The sequence below is a fragment of the Pimephales promelas genome, chromosome 4 (assembly GCF_988280905.1).
Source record: "Pimephales promelas chromosome 4, fPimPro1.hap1.1, whole genome shotgun sequence".
In the NCBI taxonomy this organism is placed as follows: Eukaryota; Metazoa; Chordata; class Actinopteri; order Cypriniformes; family Leuciscidae; genus Pimephales; species Pimephales promelas.
The window spans coordinates 46,006,955-46,023,787 of record NC_142772.1 but is presented as its reverse complement, the minus strand read 5'-3'; the positions used below and the strand labels follow the sequence as shown (position 1 = coordinate 46,023,787).

Here is a 16,833-nt window from a genome sequence, read left to right as displayed (position 1 = left end):
TTTATTAATGTACATGAATTCAAAATGTATCTGTATTTTCAATTGTTCTGCCATATTGTTATTATTGCTGGTTTGAAAATGCATATCTGCAATACATCTATAGGATGTTTCCTGTCAGATGTCAAACAGACGTCTAGAAGTTGTCTTTAAGATGTAATGATTTAGAATGCACGTTAAAGACATCTTCAAAACGTCTATTTGACAGGAAACGTCCATAAACTTTATCTTTAAAACTTCAAAATATTACCATCACCTGAGAAATATCAAATTTTGCGTGTTTTATTGGTCATGGAGAAAGTGCATCATCATACCCCAGAAAAAAAGACTGAGATTAATATAACAGACCCGAAGGAACATGTCACTGAAGCATTAGGACAGAGCACCAATAAAACAAGAGAAGGCTAAAACTTTTGGTGGGTTTATAGAGGTGAAAATGAGGACAACTGACCTACATCTGATGTTCCTCTGAACGTTCCTGCATTTACGAGCACTCCATCCTGTCTGGAGAAAACAAAAGCAATCTGCACATACTGATGATCAGGCCCTGGAGACACTGGAGTCCAGTGTTTTCAGAAAAAAAAGGTACAAAAGCTGTCACCTTTTCAAAAGGTACACTTTTGTACCCAAAGGCTGCTTATTGGTACCTTAGTGGTACATAGTAGCACCTAAAATGTACATTTTAACACCTAAAATTGACATATTAGCACCTAAATTGTACATATTAGCACCTGAAATGGACAAAAATGTACCTTTTGAAAAGGTACAACCCCAATGACAGCTTTTGTACCTTTTTTCTGAGAGTGTAGGGGCAAAAGGGGTTCAGAGCCTCGGACAAACATCACTAGGGGATTTACTGACAAAAAAAAAAAAAAATATTACTGCACTTGTTTCTTGTATACAGATTTCTCAATGCTAATATTACACACAATGCATGTCCAAAGGCAAAAATGATCAAAGCAAAACTGTGGTTTATGTGGATTTATTGTCTATAATACAGAGTGTACAATATTCTGTTAGTGTATAAGCAGAGTATAAAGAGCTCAAACGCCTGGATACATCTTTGTTTTTTCTAACACGTGTTTACACACACTCATATAGTGTTTCTAAAGAAATCATTCCATATTCCTCGTTCAAAGTTTATCTTTCCCCTCTCTGAACACTGAATGTGGAATCTGCCATGCATGCAAAGGCAACAACATTATTGTAATATTAATTAGTAATTATTAACTTGGTACAATATTCCAATCTGATGATCTTCATGCTCAAGAGAAAAGCTTATTTACATTAATGCCTCATGCTTGAAGGGACATCCCATCGATCTCTCATCTTGATAGCATACGGAAGATGCTCAAATATAGATATTATCAGACAAATATCCGATTTGTTTCACATTCTCCCTGTAGTGTAGCCTTTGAGATGATGTTGTCAGAATATATAGCTCATTTTCCATTTTTACTGCTATAAAATCCCCAGCTAAGGCTTTATGCATATTCTTGAACAGTTAAAAAACATTACATAGACAATGACATTTGTGCATTTCACATTCAGAAAAGCAAATAAAAAAATAAACATTAGTAGGCTTATCTCTACGTACAACTGCAAAAATGACATATTGGTAACGAATTATTCCAACGTAATAAAATCTTTCACAGTAGTGTTTAAAGCTTAAGCAACAGTAGATGCTGACCTATCCCATAATATTTCATAATCTTGCTCCTAATAATGCTCATCTAATGCCCTTTCAATCACGTCACATTAGGAGTTTAATGTCTGAAGTTCGACAAGAAAGTGCATCGCAACCCATTTTACTTGCGGAAACTAGAAAAAAAAGAGTGAGGCGGGGCTTGATTTGATCTATTAGACTGATTGGATGATGAAAAATGGAAGAAAAGAATCAGATATGAATTAAACCCACTGTAAAAAAAGTATTTTCATGATTTGTAATCACATTTTTTCTTTAGTCAAATCAACTTAAATAATTTATGTAGTTCAGATAACTTAATATTTTGATTTTCTGATGATTAAATGAATCTCCGTCGTTGAATTAACTAAATTTTTCCGTTTCAATGAACTTAAAAATTTTACTACTTCATTTTTTAAGTTAAACCAACAATATTTTTTTACAGTGTATTGTTTTAGAGGTGGAGCACATTATTAAAATTGAAATAAAAAGTCATAACAGCAGAAAGATTAAGAAAGTAAATAGAGTCGCTTTGTTTTCTTGTCGACTTTTACCATTCAGACTCGCGTCTTGTTGTCCTGATGTGACGCATCTGTTGTTCTGACTGCTGCATAAGGATTTGGAGGACTAGCGATATACACAGTGCTCAGGAAAAGGCCTTCACAGTAACGTTAAACACATAGCTCGCATATATCTGAACTGTATGTTGGATTCTCTGATGTCGGTAAGGCCAGTGGAAGTGATTTACCCTGTGGTAACCCATCCTAATGATGGGGAAACTGCTCTGAGAGAAGGTGCAGTTCTTTGGATATAATATGACTAAGCTCCTGAGGCACTGTGGTCATATGGAAACAAACAGGGGTGCATCCTGGACAGACACATCTACAACTAGACACACGATGACACTTTGATGAGTTTATACTGGGAGGTGCAATGCATGTGTGAGAGTTGAAGTGAGCCTCGTATTTAAAGACTTTTGGGTTAAAAAGTATGCATATTCATAAAACTGAAAAGGGGCTTCACATATTGTACGGATAATGCCAATTTCAAATGTTACTGACTTTTGGAAAGCAAGGGTTAGACTACAAAACTTATATTAGAAGAGTTCAATATCCTACAATCTTATTAGACTAATAGCTGAGATTTTTCAGTATCACTTTACAATGAGGTTTCATTAGTTAACATGAACAATACTATAGCATTTATTCATCTTTGTTATTGTTAATTTTAACATTTACTAATACATTAATAAAATCAAGAGATGTATTTGTTAAAATTAGTTGTGAACTATTGTGAACAAACAACGAACAGCTGGATTTATATTAACTAACATGAATAAATACAGTATCAAGTGTATTGATCATTGTTAGTACTTGTTAGTTAATATGTTAACTAATATTAACAAATGAAACATTGTAAAATGTGACCAAATTTTTTTTTTTTCTTTAAAAAAATATTTTTGAGAATAAGGCTGGACTATTAATAATAATAAAAAAAAAATAATCGAAATAAAACCGAATATCAAATTGCAAACGCTGTTTGGTAACAAAAGTAAACCATGTGGTTTTCTGCCAAAATAAAAGCTTGTTGGTTTAACGTTTGAAAATAAAGAAATTAAGACATCCATAACTATTAGTATTGTAATTTTACAGTTGTACTGTAAAACTAAAAAAGTTATAAAATTAGTTTTTATTTTAGAGTGAAATATTACAAGTGTAATATTTCTTATTTTGTTTAATGTTTTAGTTAGTAGTAATAATAATAATTATTATTATTTATCATTAATTTTCAATAAAATGAATACTATTATTAGTCACATTGCTATACAATTACAAAATGTTCGGCCAAATCGTGAAGGCCTACAAACAAGCATAGCAAATCTGGATCTTTTTTTCTTTAAAATTAAAATTCATTTTAAAAATCGCACTCATATTTTGAAAATCAAAAATTGTGCAGCCCTAGCCGAGGATTTACGTGATTGAGCATCAACCTCTTAACAAAAACACATTAAAAACTAACTAGCTGCACCGCATCATTAAGCAACACTGAGTGTGTTTACATTCATTTTACACCGATGAAGCCGGCAGTGTAAGATCATGTGAACACTTCAACGGTGTTCCTAAATCAGGGAAATGTCATAAAAGGTTAAAGCAAAACCCAAGATTCACGTTTCCCCATTCTGCTTTTCCTTTTGTTCTGTCAGCTTATTTACTGCACACATATCGGTTTACATTTACATCGAGAGAGACTGGAGAAAAAGTAGCTTGAGGCTACATAATTCCTATTTTAAATCACCTGAAAACGGTGCAGCCTTCGAGAATGCATCGGTTTGATCTTTTGAAATGCAAATCAACATGTTTTACCGGTCCTCCTACATTTGACTGCTACAAAACTGTTAAAATCAGAATAAAAAAGCGCAGTGAAATGTTGTGCACAATATAAAGCGGGTGTAGATTTACAGCGACCACTCCAAAAACACTGCAGAAAGAGGGACGAACACTGATTTAAGCGTCATCCTGCGTCGAGCGAGCGGAAGATACGGCCACCTTCAGCTCTTCAGTAGTACTTCACCTCTCTGGCCATAGCACAAGTCATTGAGAAACAGTAGTGATGTTGATTACATAATTGTGAACGATTTCCAGTAAGGGCACCAAGTCTAAAACGAACTGAAAACATCCCCGTAAAGGTGAACGGCACAAAACTAACGTGAAAACATAAGTGAAGTAGTGCGTTCTCAGGATTTTCCCGAGAGAAAACTGTGGAACCAGGTGCTGGAAGACTGTGGTTTCTCCTCAGAGGATTCTGGGATAAGGAACTGGGATGATGTGACCGATGTAGGGCTGCCAAGCGAACCACTTAAGTTTTCCGCCTCCGGAGAATCCAGCTGCCAGGAACACTGGGGTTTATAGCCTGTATTCAAGGCGTCGTCTTCAAGGAACTCGCCTTCGGGTTCGTCTGGATCCGCGGCGGACTGCATCTGAGGCCGGTAACCTCCGCCGGCACACACACCCTGTGAAGAGCTCGGGCTCTGGATGCCGGTGTAGGTGACTTCAGTATGCGTGGAGCCCACGGAGGCGGTCGAGGAACCAGAGGAGTCTGAGAGTTGGTTACTGTGGGAGCCGTCACCGACAACCTGGTTGTAATATCTCAGGAGGGCCGGTTCGTCGGAGTCGGTGTCTACCTCGATGTTGTCGTTCTCAAACTCCTCCTCTTCCTCTGGTACCGGGACCAGACCCTTCTTACCGAAATCCCACTCTGGATCATCCACAATGTGGACCAGGCTGTGGGGAGAGGGCTTCACATCCAGAGGACCCTAAACACACACAACAGCAACTTCAGGAATCATTCATGTTCATAGCACAAAGTTATTAGCAAAAGTAATGTTCATGTTCAAAGAACAAAGTTATTAGCAGAAATTGCTGTTGTTTGTGTGTGTGTGTTTTTTTTTAATTATTATTATTATTATTATTTTTTTTTATGTAGGCCTATCCAAGGTTGTAATAATGAGTATTTGATTATTGTTGATTTGTTTTATTGTGTCTGTAAGGTGTCCTTGAGTGTCATGTAAGGTGCCTATAAATAAAATGTATTATTATTATTAAAAGTAATAGCAATAGTGATTAATAGTGATTATTTTTATTTATTTTTATTTGTATAACTATTTACTTATTTATATTCTATAGTGTTATGAATGCTTTGGCAATGTAAAGATTTCTTTAACCATGCCAATAAAGCTATTTGAATCTTGAATCGTGATTAAAAAATGTTTAATCAACGATTTAGATTGAATGATTCAATGACTCACTCATAAATACTTCAAAAAGACTGACTATTCCAATAATGAAACAAGTGAATGCATCTCTGAAGAATGAATGATTGAATGTCAGACTGGTGTAATTGATACAATTGTTATTTGTAGTGTCAAGCAACTTTCAAAAGGTGATTTACTCTACTTTGATCGCTACCGTAGGTAGACATCAGTGTTTATATCCAAACTATAAACTTTTATCCCAGTACTTCTGTGATAATATGAATATTTGTAACACAGAAATCATAGAACGGTGTGGTTGCAATGATTGATTGTAAAGCAGTTTCATCCCTATACTGTACATGATAGCTTCACTCTGGCTCCGTGAAACATAGGCCGCGTTCACACTGCAGGGGCTTAATGCTCAATTCAGATTTTTTGAAAATATTTCATTTTTTGGCAAGGCCGTGCACATTTCCAATTAAATGCGACCTTTTGTAATCTCCGATAAGTCCCCTCGAGTTTAGCCTGAATCAGCCCCCCCCCCCCCCCCAAATATTAATTAAGTCAGAAACCTTGTTTCCCTTCCATTGACTGGTCTCAGCATCGTCCGCCATAGTTCTTGTTTATCTTCTCTTTCCCGCCTACTTCAACACAGAATTATGACGTTTGTCGCATATCAATGATGTGCGGGTCGGATCTAGGTGACCTGGCCATTCAGAATGAAGTCGCATTTCAAGAGATCGGATACATATCGGATTTGGACCACATACCCAAGTGGCCTGGGTCGCATTTGAAAAGATCGGATCTGTGTCGTTCAGACTGTCATGAAAAGATCAGATACAGGTAGCCTTAAGATACGTAGCCTTAAGGCCTGTTCACACAGGGACGAATTTTGCGTGCGATATTTGCCGACGTTTAATGCCCCGTGACAAAATAAAGGGCGCCAATGTGAGCGTGCACACCAACGCAAAAAACGCCATGCGTAAAAGCATAATAATAATAAAAAAACACGCCTCAGGTTTGTTTTTTCGGTTTGACGCACAGCATTAAAAACTATCCGACCAATGAAATTGGCGCTTTTGCTCACGTGTCTGGTGCTTCTAAAGTTACAGTAAAACACAACTTGGGGGCGCTCAAACACAAAACAGTCTTACCGAGAACAAATACGTAACGGCGAAAAAGATATACGCCACCGTCTACACTGGCGGAAGACGAGGAAGATGCAAGGCAAGATATCATTACATTAAGCGCCATCTAATGTCAGGGAATGAATTTGCATGTTGACTAGGCTCATTGTCGGAGAAAATCGCTTGGGTGTGAACACAAAAAAAAAAAAAGTGTTGAAAAACGCTGGCGAATATTCGTCCCGGTGTGTATGAGCCTTTCGATTTGAATGTTCTGGTGTGATTTTGCCAAAGGTTTAATAGACACTGCTGAATCATTGACATTTAAGAATGAGATTGCATCAGATTGCACTGTCTGTGTTTCCTGCCAAACAGCACTAAAAACGGCTTTACCTGTGTGGACGGCCAGTCTCCAGCCACTTTAGGTCCAGGAATTTCAGGATATAAAGCTTTCTTTACCCTGGAATTAAATAAATAACACACAACCATTAACAAAACACGTTAATAATTGATTTACATCAGTGTTGTTTTCGTTAAAAACACACAAAAAATTACTAAAACCAACTAAAATTCAAATCAATGTACCAATTCATGCAATCTAAATACATATATACTGTATTAGTATATTAACATTACCAAAGTAACACCGATTGATCAGTAAGACTGAACGAACACCGTCTGTTGTAGCAAATATTAATGTACGTCAAAATGATTTAAGTGGATTTATGAAATGAAAAACACATGAATAAAGTCGTACCACTCTCTCTTCTTGTAGCAGCAGATGCTGATGAGGATGATACAGCAGAACATGGCTGCCAACGGCACAAGAATACCAACAAGCAGCATGTCGGTTGCTGGATGAACAGAGATAAGGAGAAGTTTAGGAAGTTTAGGAGAAGGACATAATCATGCGTGTTATCTATCTGCAATATCTTAATTTAGTAGTTGTTCTATATAAGCAGTTAAAATATCCCAATAAATGCTGCCAATTAAGACTACAGATTAATGGCACAATCTCTGAATGAGCATCACAACGTCTTACTGTCCATCTCCATTTTAATGGCCACAGTCGACCCCATGTCCTCTCCAGCTGAAGTGTAGGCCTTCACTATGAACTTGTACGAGCTCAGAGGCAAACCCTTCACCCTGTATGAGCGCACCTCAGGGTCAGAGATGTTAGCTAGGAGCACAACCACATGAGACAAGTATAAAAATACATAACAAAAGATACAAATGTGTAATTTTTGTTTTAATACATTATAGCCAGACTGTCAGTCCAAATACAGTTTGTGCATTACCATTTAGATTTAGCAAGTTTGAATGGCAAAAACTTGCAAAAAATGTGATTTTTACAAATTCGTTCAGAGCTTTGGATAATGTAAAGTAATGTAATATAATATAATTTGACCCATTTTGGTCCCACTTTATATTAAGTGGCTTTAAGTACTATGTACTTACATTGAACAATAAGTACATGGTATTATTGTGTTCCTGTTGTATTATAAAACACTTTTGCTGCTATTGAGGTGTGATACGGGTAAGGTTAGGGACAGGTGTGGTGGTATGGGTCGGTTTAAGGGTAGGTTAAGGTGTGAGGGGAGGGTCAACTGTGTAATTACAAATGTAGTTACATAAATTAATTATTGCTGTAATTACATGCTGGAATTTTATAAATGTAAGTACAATGTAAAAACATGTATGTACACAATAAGTCCATTGTATCAAATTATTAATTTCAATGTAAGTACATAGTACTTAAAGCCACTTAATATAAAGTGGGACCGTCATTTTGCTTGCACTATAATACATTAATAAAAGCATTTCTGCTCTTATCAGCTGATTTTATACTCACAAATGTGTGAAAGTGCTTACCCACGAGATCCAGAAGTGCGGCTTTTGCCAGGTAGATGGTGTATCCGCGAATGAAGCCTCGCTGGTGTTCCATCGCGGAGGCTTTCCAAGACAACAGCACATCCGAGCCAGTTTGATTGGCTGATAGTTCACCAACTGACTCTGCAGGAACTACAGACGAGAGAAGCAAAAAGATATCACACAAGTGAGCAACAATGTCTGTTTTTTTTTAATTATCACCTAAGCAAATGGCTCTGTTAACTACATTACATGCTTTATTCTTATGTTTATTTGAATGGTAACAGCATGTATATTGTGCCATCATTTATGTTATTAATGTAAATTGCCATAGTTAGCACTACTCCTGTACAAGGAAAGCAAAAAAAGTTTTAAAATAAAATGTTAACACACAAACAGTCAACAACGAAGCAATTCTAGACTGTGAGATTATGCATAAATCATTAGTTTCATGAGTGGTTTAAGTCATTTAAGACCACATGAAATCAAAGTTCTGTGGCTCTTCATTCATATCTGTAAGCTTAGAGGACTTTGATAATGAAATGAAAGCTTACTTGACTTGCAAATACACATTTAAATTAGGGCTGTCAAATGGTTAATCGCGATTAATCGCATCCAAAATAAAAGTTTGTGTTTACATATGTGTGTGCACTGTGTATAATTATTTTATATATATATATATATATATATATATATATATATATATAAATACACACACATGCTTCTATACATTTAAGAAATATTTTCATGTATATAGATTTATATATAATTTATATTATATATAAATAAGGGCTGAGCAACGATTAATCGCGATTAATCGCACCCAAAATATACGTTTGTGTTTACATAATATATGTGTGTGTAGTTTGTATAATTATTTTGTATATATAAATACACACACATGCATGTATATATTTACGAAATATTTGCATGTATATATTTTATATATATTTATACATTATTCATATTAAGTATAAATATTTAAATATTTGAATCGAATTTAATAACACATTTTTCTTAAATATATACATGCATGTGTGTGTATTTATATACAAATAATTATACACACTACACACACATATGAAGAGTTCAGATGCAAAAGCCTCTAAATGCCATTTGAAATTTTCATCTTTAATGATGATTTTTATCAAACTTGTATATTTAGGTTCAGTAATTTCACTTAAACAACAATTAATAGGTAATTATCATTGCCATTTAAGTGAAATTACTGAACTTAAATATACAAGTTTGATAAAAATCATCATTAAAGAAGAAAATTTCAAATGGCATTTAGAGGCTTTTGCATCTGAACTCTTCATATATTATTTAAACACAAACTTTTATTTTGGATGCGATTAATCGTGATTAATCATAGCCCAGCCCTAATATAAATGAAGAGTTCAGATGCAAAAGCCTCTAAATGCCATTTGAAATTTTCTTCTTTAATGATGATTTTTATCAAACTTGTATATTTAAATTCAGTAATTTCACTTAAATAACAATTAATAGGTAATTATCATTGCCATTTAAGTGAAATCACTGAACTTAAATATACAAGCTTGATAAAAATTATCATTCTAGAAGAAAATTTCAAATGGCACTTAGAGGCTTTTGCATCTGAACTCTTCAAATATTTTATATATAAATAATATTTTTCTCTTAAATATACAAGCATGTGTGTGTATTTATATATATACAAAATAATTAAACATAGTGCACCCACATATATTATGTAAACACAAACTTTTATTTTGGACGCGATTAATCACAATTAATCGTTTGACAGCCCTAATTTAAATACATGCATCCACAAGGATGTCTATTTGAGTCCAACAAAAGTCTTTCTTAAATGTCATGTTCCTTCCGTATAAGCTATAAATATCTGGATTCCTCCAGATAAGCGATATATAGTATTCCCCAAACCTCAATTGTGGTTGGAATTTATTTGCTTTATACATTGAGTTTAATGCATGATACAACCTTAAAAGTGATTTTTCCAGGATCTATCATAAACTATATGAAAAGAATGGGGTGGGCCCCACCTTCCTGAAGGTAAACCTGTGCTTGTCAAACCATTGCATGGGTTATTTAACCCTTATGCTGCATTAGGGACATTTTTGGTCTTTTGCAGTTTAATTTCTTTGACCATTTTGGCTGTTTTAATGCAAATGGTATGAAATTTGGCAAAATTGTGACTTTTTGGATACATGTAAAAAAAGTGATCCCATTTTGCAAAATATCTATAACACACACTGTGTAGATCAAATAGTAACACTCAGCACCATAAAGACCAAAAATGGCCCATTGAAACCCATTAAAACATTGTTTAAATCTGAGGCTGTCAGTAATACATGAAACATGATTTTTGCACAAACATCCTTTCATTTTGAAGCAAAAGCATTATATTTGCATTATATAGTGTATTCCACCAGATGACGTCACTACATATTTATTCCCTATGGGTGGAAATGCACCTTATTTTAGGCAATAGGCAATGTTTAATAGGTGGCCATTTTTGGTCTCTAACGCGCTAAGTGGGATTTTTTGCAAAGTGGGACTGTGATAATCCAAATCTAAAGTTTTCTCTTTGCATTTAGTTTATTGAAAATAATTGAATTTTTGTGTTTTTTCCTCTTATACAAATCGATGGTTTCGCAAACAAAACTGGTAATTAAAGGGTTAAAATCCTGAAATTGAATACATTTTTGGTAGTTATGATGAGGACTGATGCTGGTTAAAAGATTTAACTTGGTAAAAGTGGAAAATAATAATAATATATAATATTTTAGGCAATGTTTAATATGTGGCCATTTTTGGTCTTTAATGCACTCAACGGTGTTACAAATCTAATGCAGCACAAGGGTTAAACTAGCGGTTAACCAAAAAATGACCAGATGCCAATTTTGGATCAGTAAAGCCAATTCACACAAACTTCCCATAAAATTGGTGAATTAACATTTCCAGTAATGGCGTGAATACGCTATTCACACAAGCACCGGCTGTCTGCCTTCTACATAAATTACATAATGCTGCCATTCACATGCCTGCGCAACAGTTAAATGATTTGCCAACATTTTATCAACAAGTCACACAGGACTTCTGAGTGGAAAACTGTTGTAGAATTCATGGGCAAAGGCTGTATGTGTGAAAGCACTCTATGAGCGGTGAAAAGCAATGGCTCTCTTACTCATTTCCTGCGAGTATCCCTGCCATCTCTGCAGCAGCGTAGCAGCGCCGGCTGAGAGAACATACACAGATACGGTGTACCTCACTCCTTCCTCCAGAGAGTCTGAAATCAGCAGAGACTCGTCAATCAACCAGGCGCTTGGAAAAACATTCAGTTGTGATGTAAACAAAGCATGAAGAAGTTATAATTCCAGTAAATTTTCCACAGTGTACTGGAAGTGGAAATTTACACCCTAAAAATGAATGCCATTGCATCAGAAATTACAAAATATCAAACCAACTGGCATGTAATGTATGTGAGAATTATCTCACAGTTTCTGATAAAGTTCAGCCTACTCGTGACTCTCCTGTTCGAACTCATTCATCAAAATGAACAAATCTTTTTCCGAGTCAACTCGTTCATTTCGTTCGTTGAATGAACCAACTGAAATGAAAAAAGATTTGTTCATTTTGATAGACGAGTTCGAACAGGAGAGTCAAGAACGTGCATCAGAACAGAGCAAGGCGACCATTTGAGCTTATAAAACTTAAAGTTATTTTTTTTTAAATGAGCGATCGTTTCGCTTGATAAGACCCTTATTCATCGTCTGAAACTGTCTTTTGGACTTTGAACCGTTTGATTACCAGTAAAGTGCATTAAATGGCGAAAAATCCTAGAATGTAGGGGTGGGCGATATGGAAAAAAATATCATATCACGATTTTTTTAAGAAAATCACGATCACGATTTTTTATCACGATTCTTTTTCAAGTTGGTTTTAATTTTTACAAGTGGCTGTTCATTACAGCCAAACTAATGTTAAAAACAAAGCCTTAGGTAACAAAATAAAAAAGAAAGGCATACATTTAGGCCAGTGGCGAAGATAAAAATCTTTGTCATTATTTTCTTTGTTATTAAAAAAATAAGACAAGATAAACATTACACAAATTTAATATTCAAATTAAATAAATAGTGCTTTATTTGTCAGATGCACTAGGTGTATTTAGCAGTTAAACAGAACTGAACTGATAGAATGCATGATACTACGATATTTCTTGAAAAAAATCAAGATCGTGGAGACATTTTAATCGTCCACGATTAAAAATCGTCATATCGCACACCCCTACTAGAATGTTTTCCTCAAATAAAATTAATTTCTTTTCGACTGAAGAAAGAAAAACATGGACATCTTGGGTGACATGGGGGTGAGTGAATTATAAGCAAAGGTTTTCTTTAAAGTGAACTACTCCTTTAATGTGATGAACACTAAACATGTGGTTCTCTGTGAACAAGAGAAGAACTGACTTCATATATCCACTAAAAATCCCCCAAAACAGCTGTTTCAAAGACATTGAGTCAGTGAAGAGAAAAGATCCTACAGCATTTGAGAGCAGATGGTTTGGTATTTTATTATCTAACGCAATGGAATGTCCAATACGTTTAGGGGTCACTGTGTTTACTAAAAGAACAGGAAATTAAAAAGAAAACGTCAATAGATAAGTCACTTGTAGATTCATTTAAAGGACTCACCTGGCTTCACAGTGAAGCTGCTGTCTGATTCTGGAACTTTCTCCCAGTTAACAGGGCACAGGCCACGGCAGCCGGTCGGGACCCACTCCACCACGTACCCTGTGCTGGCGTTGGCATTAGGCTGCCAGGAGAGCTCAAACATCCCATTTGTGCCAAGCAGCTGAGACACAGACAGCTGGGAATCTACAGGACAAATGACCAAATATAAAAAACATCTAGTTTAACACTAGCTTGTTATAGCTGTCAATGGATTAAAACATTTAATTGCATTATATAGTGCTGAAGTGCCACTCAGATAAGCGTAATTAATTAGAATTCATAGAATTCATAAAAATAAATATGTATATCGTAGCCACTTACTAATACGTCAACATGCTTTACTAATTTGTTCCCTAAATCGTTCGCACAATAGAATAATTCATTCCCTTGAGTTACTTAATCATGGGCACATTGTAATCATTTGTTCCCTTGTTAAACCACTTAACTGTCACCGTCCCACAGGTGGGACGTTTGCCACTATATTTTTAAAACAATAATATCTTAGTAAATACCTTAAATAATATTGACAAACTATATATCATTTGACAAACTATATATCATATCATTATATTACAGAGGAGCCATAATTTATCAATATAAAACAAGAATATTTTCATACTCATAAGGCGTGTTCAGACCTTTATTTTAAAATAGCAGTAAACATGAAAAATCATAAAAAATGGTAGATACCTCAGTTTGTTTTCATGCCAAAAGTTCAAAAGATATAATCCATTCAATTATTTTGGAAAAAAAAGGTCTGAAAAGTTTTAAATATCAAGAAAAAAATAATAAATTCACCATTTGTGACGTGGCAGCTAGCTATGACTTACATGCGTGTTCTTTGTATGCATTTCTTAGAGGTTCAATTCATATCAAAATCTGCCAAACTTCCCATGCTACTTCTGAATAGGATCTCTACTTCAGAAATTGTATGAAAATTGTGAAAATAATGGTTCATATCACTCAAAACATGTATGGAAATACAGGCGCCCTTATATGGGCAGTAATGGAGTCTGATTGTGCCCTAGTGAAAAAGTTTGGTACTGCGCTCAAACAAAATCTTACTGAAAGCTCATTTTTTGAGATATCAACCTAAAATTTGAAACACAACTTGTTCAGATTTTTGGCTTTGATCTTTCTGCCATTTTAGAGTAGCCCAGGTTTTGAAAATATATATATTTTATGTAAAATATGAATAATTAATATTTTTACATTGTACATTTCCATAAACTCAAACTTCTATAACTTTTTTTCTGTTTCACTTTCTTAATTTATTTCACTTTTACAAAAATCTGCCAAATGTCTTCTTTAAAACAAGACCAATCATATGTCTATATTCCAAAGCATTCTTGAATTACAACCATTTAAGTTCGAAATGTGCATTTTCATGTCTATTCAAAAAAGGGGGAGTGACAGTTAACAGGTTAAATCAAAACGGGGGAAAAGATTAATAAATCCTGGGAACAAATTCTTAATTCGTGGGCAAGATATATATATTTTTGTTTGCATGTCATGAGCTGTGGCTCCCTAATTTTAAATTATTTTTATTTAATTTACACATAAAAGGCATTTGGGGATATTTTTCACACAGAATAGACTGAACCCTTTTTAATGTCAAACTAGCCATCTTAAATGTTTTTAAAATATAAAAAAAAATAATATAAAAAAGGGGTATATATATATATATATATATATATATATATATATACTGTGTATTTGACTACAGTTTTTTAGAAGGTATGGTAAAATGATGCACAAAACATTTGAATCATCTACTAGCTGAGGAAAAGTCCCAGACTTCCTCTACCTGCTCTGTATGCTGGTGTGGTCACAGTGGAAGGCTGAGAGAGACCAGCTGGGTTTTGTGCTGCCACGGCAACGGTGATGTCACTGCTGTTGTTAAGGATGATGGGATAGCTCAATCTCTCAAGAGGAAGAAAAACCGGTGTCAACCCGTCTTCCTGTGCTGAGCTCTGAGAAACCTTGTAGCCGACTAATGCACCGTGACTTTTCCTCACGGACAGCGGCTGAATGGAAAGAGGCAGATGGCGCCATGTTTACTTCTTAGAACAAGAACACATTTTTTTCGGTTTTATGACATAAGCTGCGTTTCATATTCTAGATTTTTTCCTACTTTCCAGAAAACACGTCCTGTGTCACTGCTGTCCATCCAGAGCCAGACATCAAGAGCATCAGGACCTGAAAATGAACAGACTTTGTTATAGATCTATAGAAACTTAATATATTGCATAAAAAACAAATATATAAGGACAAACAGGGTAAACAATTAGGAAATGACACCGTGTTTTAGAGCATAATATATCTGACCTGTCATATGCGGCAACTAAGAAACAGACAAAGTAGACTATATAATTTCAGATTTATTATTTAATTTCTGCAAGTTATTTTAATCACTCACGGTCCATTTTTGTGTGTATGCTGTAGGGGGCGCTCTCATCCCCCCACTTCCAGAAAGCGTTCTTAGAGCCGCAGCGCACAGTCACAGTGTAGTCCACATCTGGCCACAAGCCCTCCAGCATCACAGATGACAAACCTGTGCCACTGTAGATACGCTATAGACAGAGAGAAATATCAGCCCATCAATTCGAAAAAATAAATAAATATATATATATGAAGAGTTCAGATGCAAAAGCCTCTAAATGCCATTTGAAATTTTCTTCTTTAATGATGATTTTTATCAAGCTTGTATATTTAAGTTCAGTAATTTCACTTAAATAACGATTAATAGGTAAGTATCATTGCCATTTAAGTGAAATTACTGAACTTAAATATACAAGCTTGATAAAAACCATCATTAAAGAAGAAAATTTCAAATGGCATTTAGAGGCTTTTGCATCTGAACTCTTCATATATAGTCCTAGATGATTGGTTAAACTGATTTAAAAAACATTATTGCCAAGGTGGCTTGAGTAATAGTTTAAAGTGTGCATCAAAAATAAATACAAATGATGTATCGAAAACAGGGTTAAAAAGAGAACGGGTAAGTAACCCAAAATCATTCTGATATCATTTACTCTGCTTTTTTGCAGAAAATATATTGACAAGCATAATTAATGATAACAATATGCACCATAAACATTTCCTGAAGCCATACAATAGGTTTATGTGAGGAACTAAATTGAAGTCATTATTCACAGACAACACTGCTCATTAAAAAATGCACATGCGCAAATTAAATTTGGTAAATGATTAAAACTTTAAAGCTATTGTATGACTTTAGGCCGACTTGTATTAGCACACAAGTTAAACGGACTACTTTAACCGTGTTTTATTGTATTTTTTAGCTTTTTTAAGGACAAGCATTATGCACTTCACATTTTTGTTTTGTCTTGTTTAGTCATCATTTTCTCAACATCTTGACATAAAAACTGTGTTTTTTTTCTTGAGTAAATGATGTCAGAATTTACATTTTGGGGTAAACTATCTTTTTTTGGAAATAGGCTCATTTTACCACTCCCCCAGAGTTAAACAGTTGGGTTTTACCGTTTACGAATGTATTCAGACGATTTTTTGATATTTAGAAGAATATCAGTAACCAAACAGTTTCTGGTCTTTATTGACTTCCATAGTATAGTATATTTTTTTCCTACTGTGGAAGTCAATGAGACCAGAAACTGTCTGGTTACTGATATTCTTCTAAATATCAGAAAATCG

At 34.7% G+C, this 16,833-nt stretch overlaps 1 protein-coding gene across 2 annotated transcripts in view; it reads right to left on the bottom strand.

The window, feature by feature from the left end:
- Nucleotides 1–963: 963 nt before the first annotated feature.
- The window catches only part of lifra (LIF receptor subunit alpha a), a 31,977-nt gene continuing 16,107 nt past the window's right edge, over nt 964–16,833 (bottom strand). For both annotated transcript variants that reach the window (XM_039659267.2, XM_039659266.2), the window contains exons 9-18: nt 15,578–15,731; nt 15,293–15,357; nt 14,966–15,185; nt 13,120–13,302; nt 11,613–11,714; nt 8,429–8,578; nt 7,599–7,736; nt 7,314–7,410; nt 6,950–7,016; nt 964–4,994 (exon numbers count right to left, since the gene is read on the bottom strand). In XM_039659267.2, coding sequence (XP_039515201.2) covers nt 4,416–4,994; nt 6,950–7,016; nt 7,314–7,410; nt 7,599–7,736; nt 8,429–8,578; nt 11,613–11,714; nt 13,120–13,302; nt 14,966–15,185; nt 15,293–15,357; nt 15,578–15,731 — 1,755 coding nt within the window. In that variant the 3' untranslated portion in view covers nt 964–4,415. The remainder of the gene's footprint in view (nt 4,995–6,949; nt 7,017–7,313; nt 7,411–7,598; nt 7,737–8,428; nt 8,579–11,612; nt 11,715–13,119; nt 13,303–14,965; nt 15,186–15,292; nt 15,358–15,577; nt 15,732–16,833) is intronic.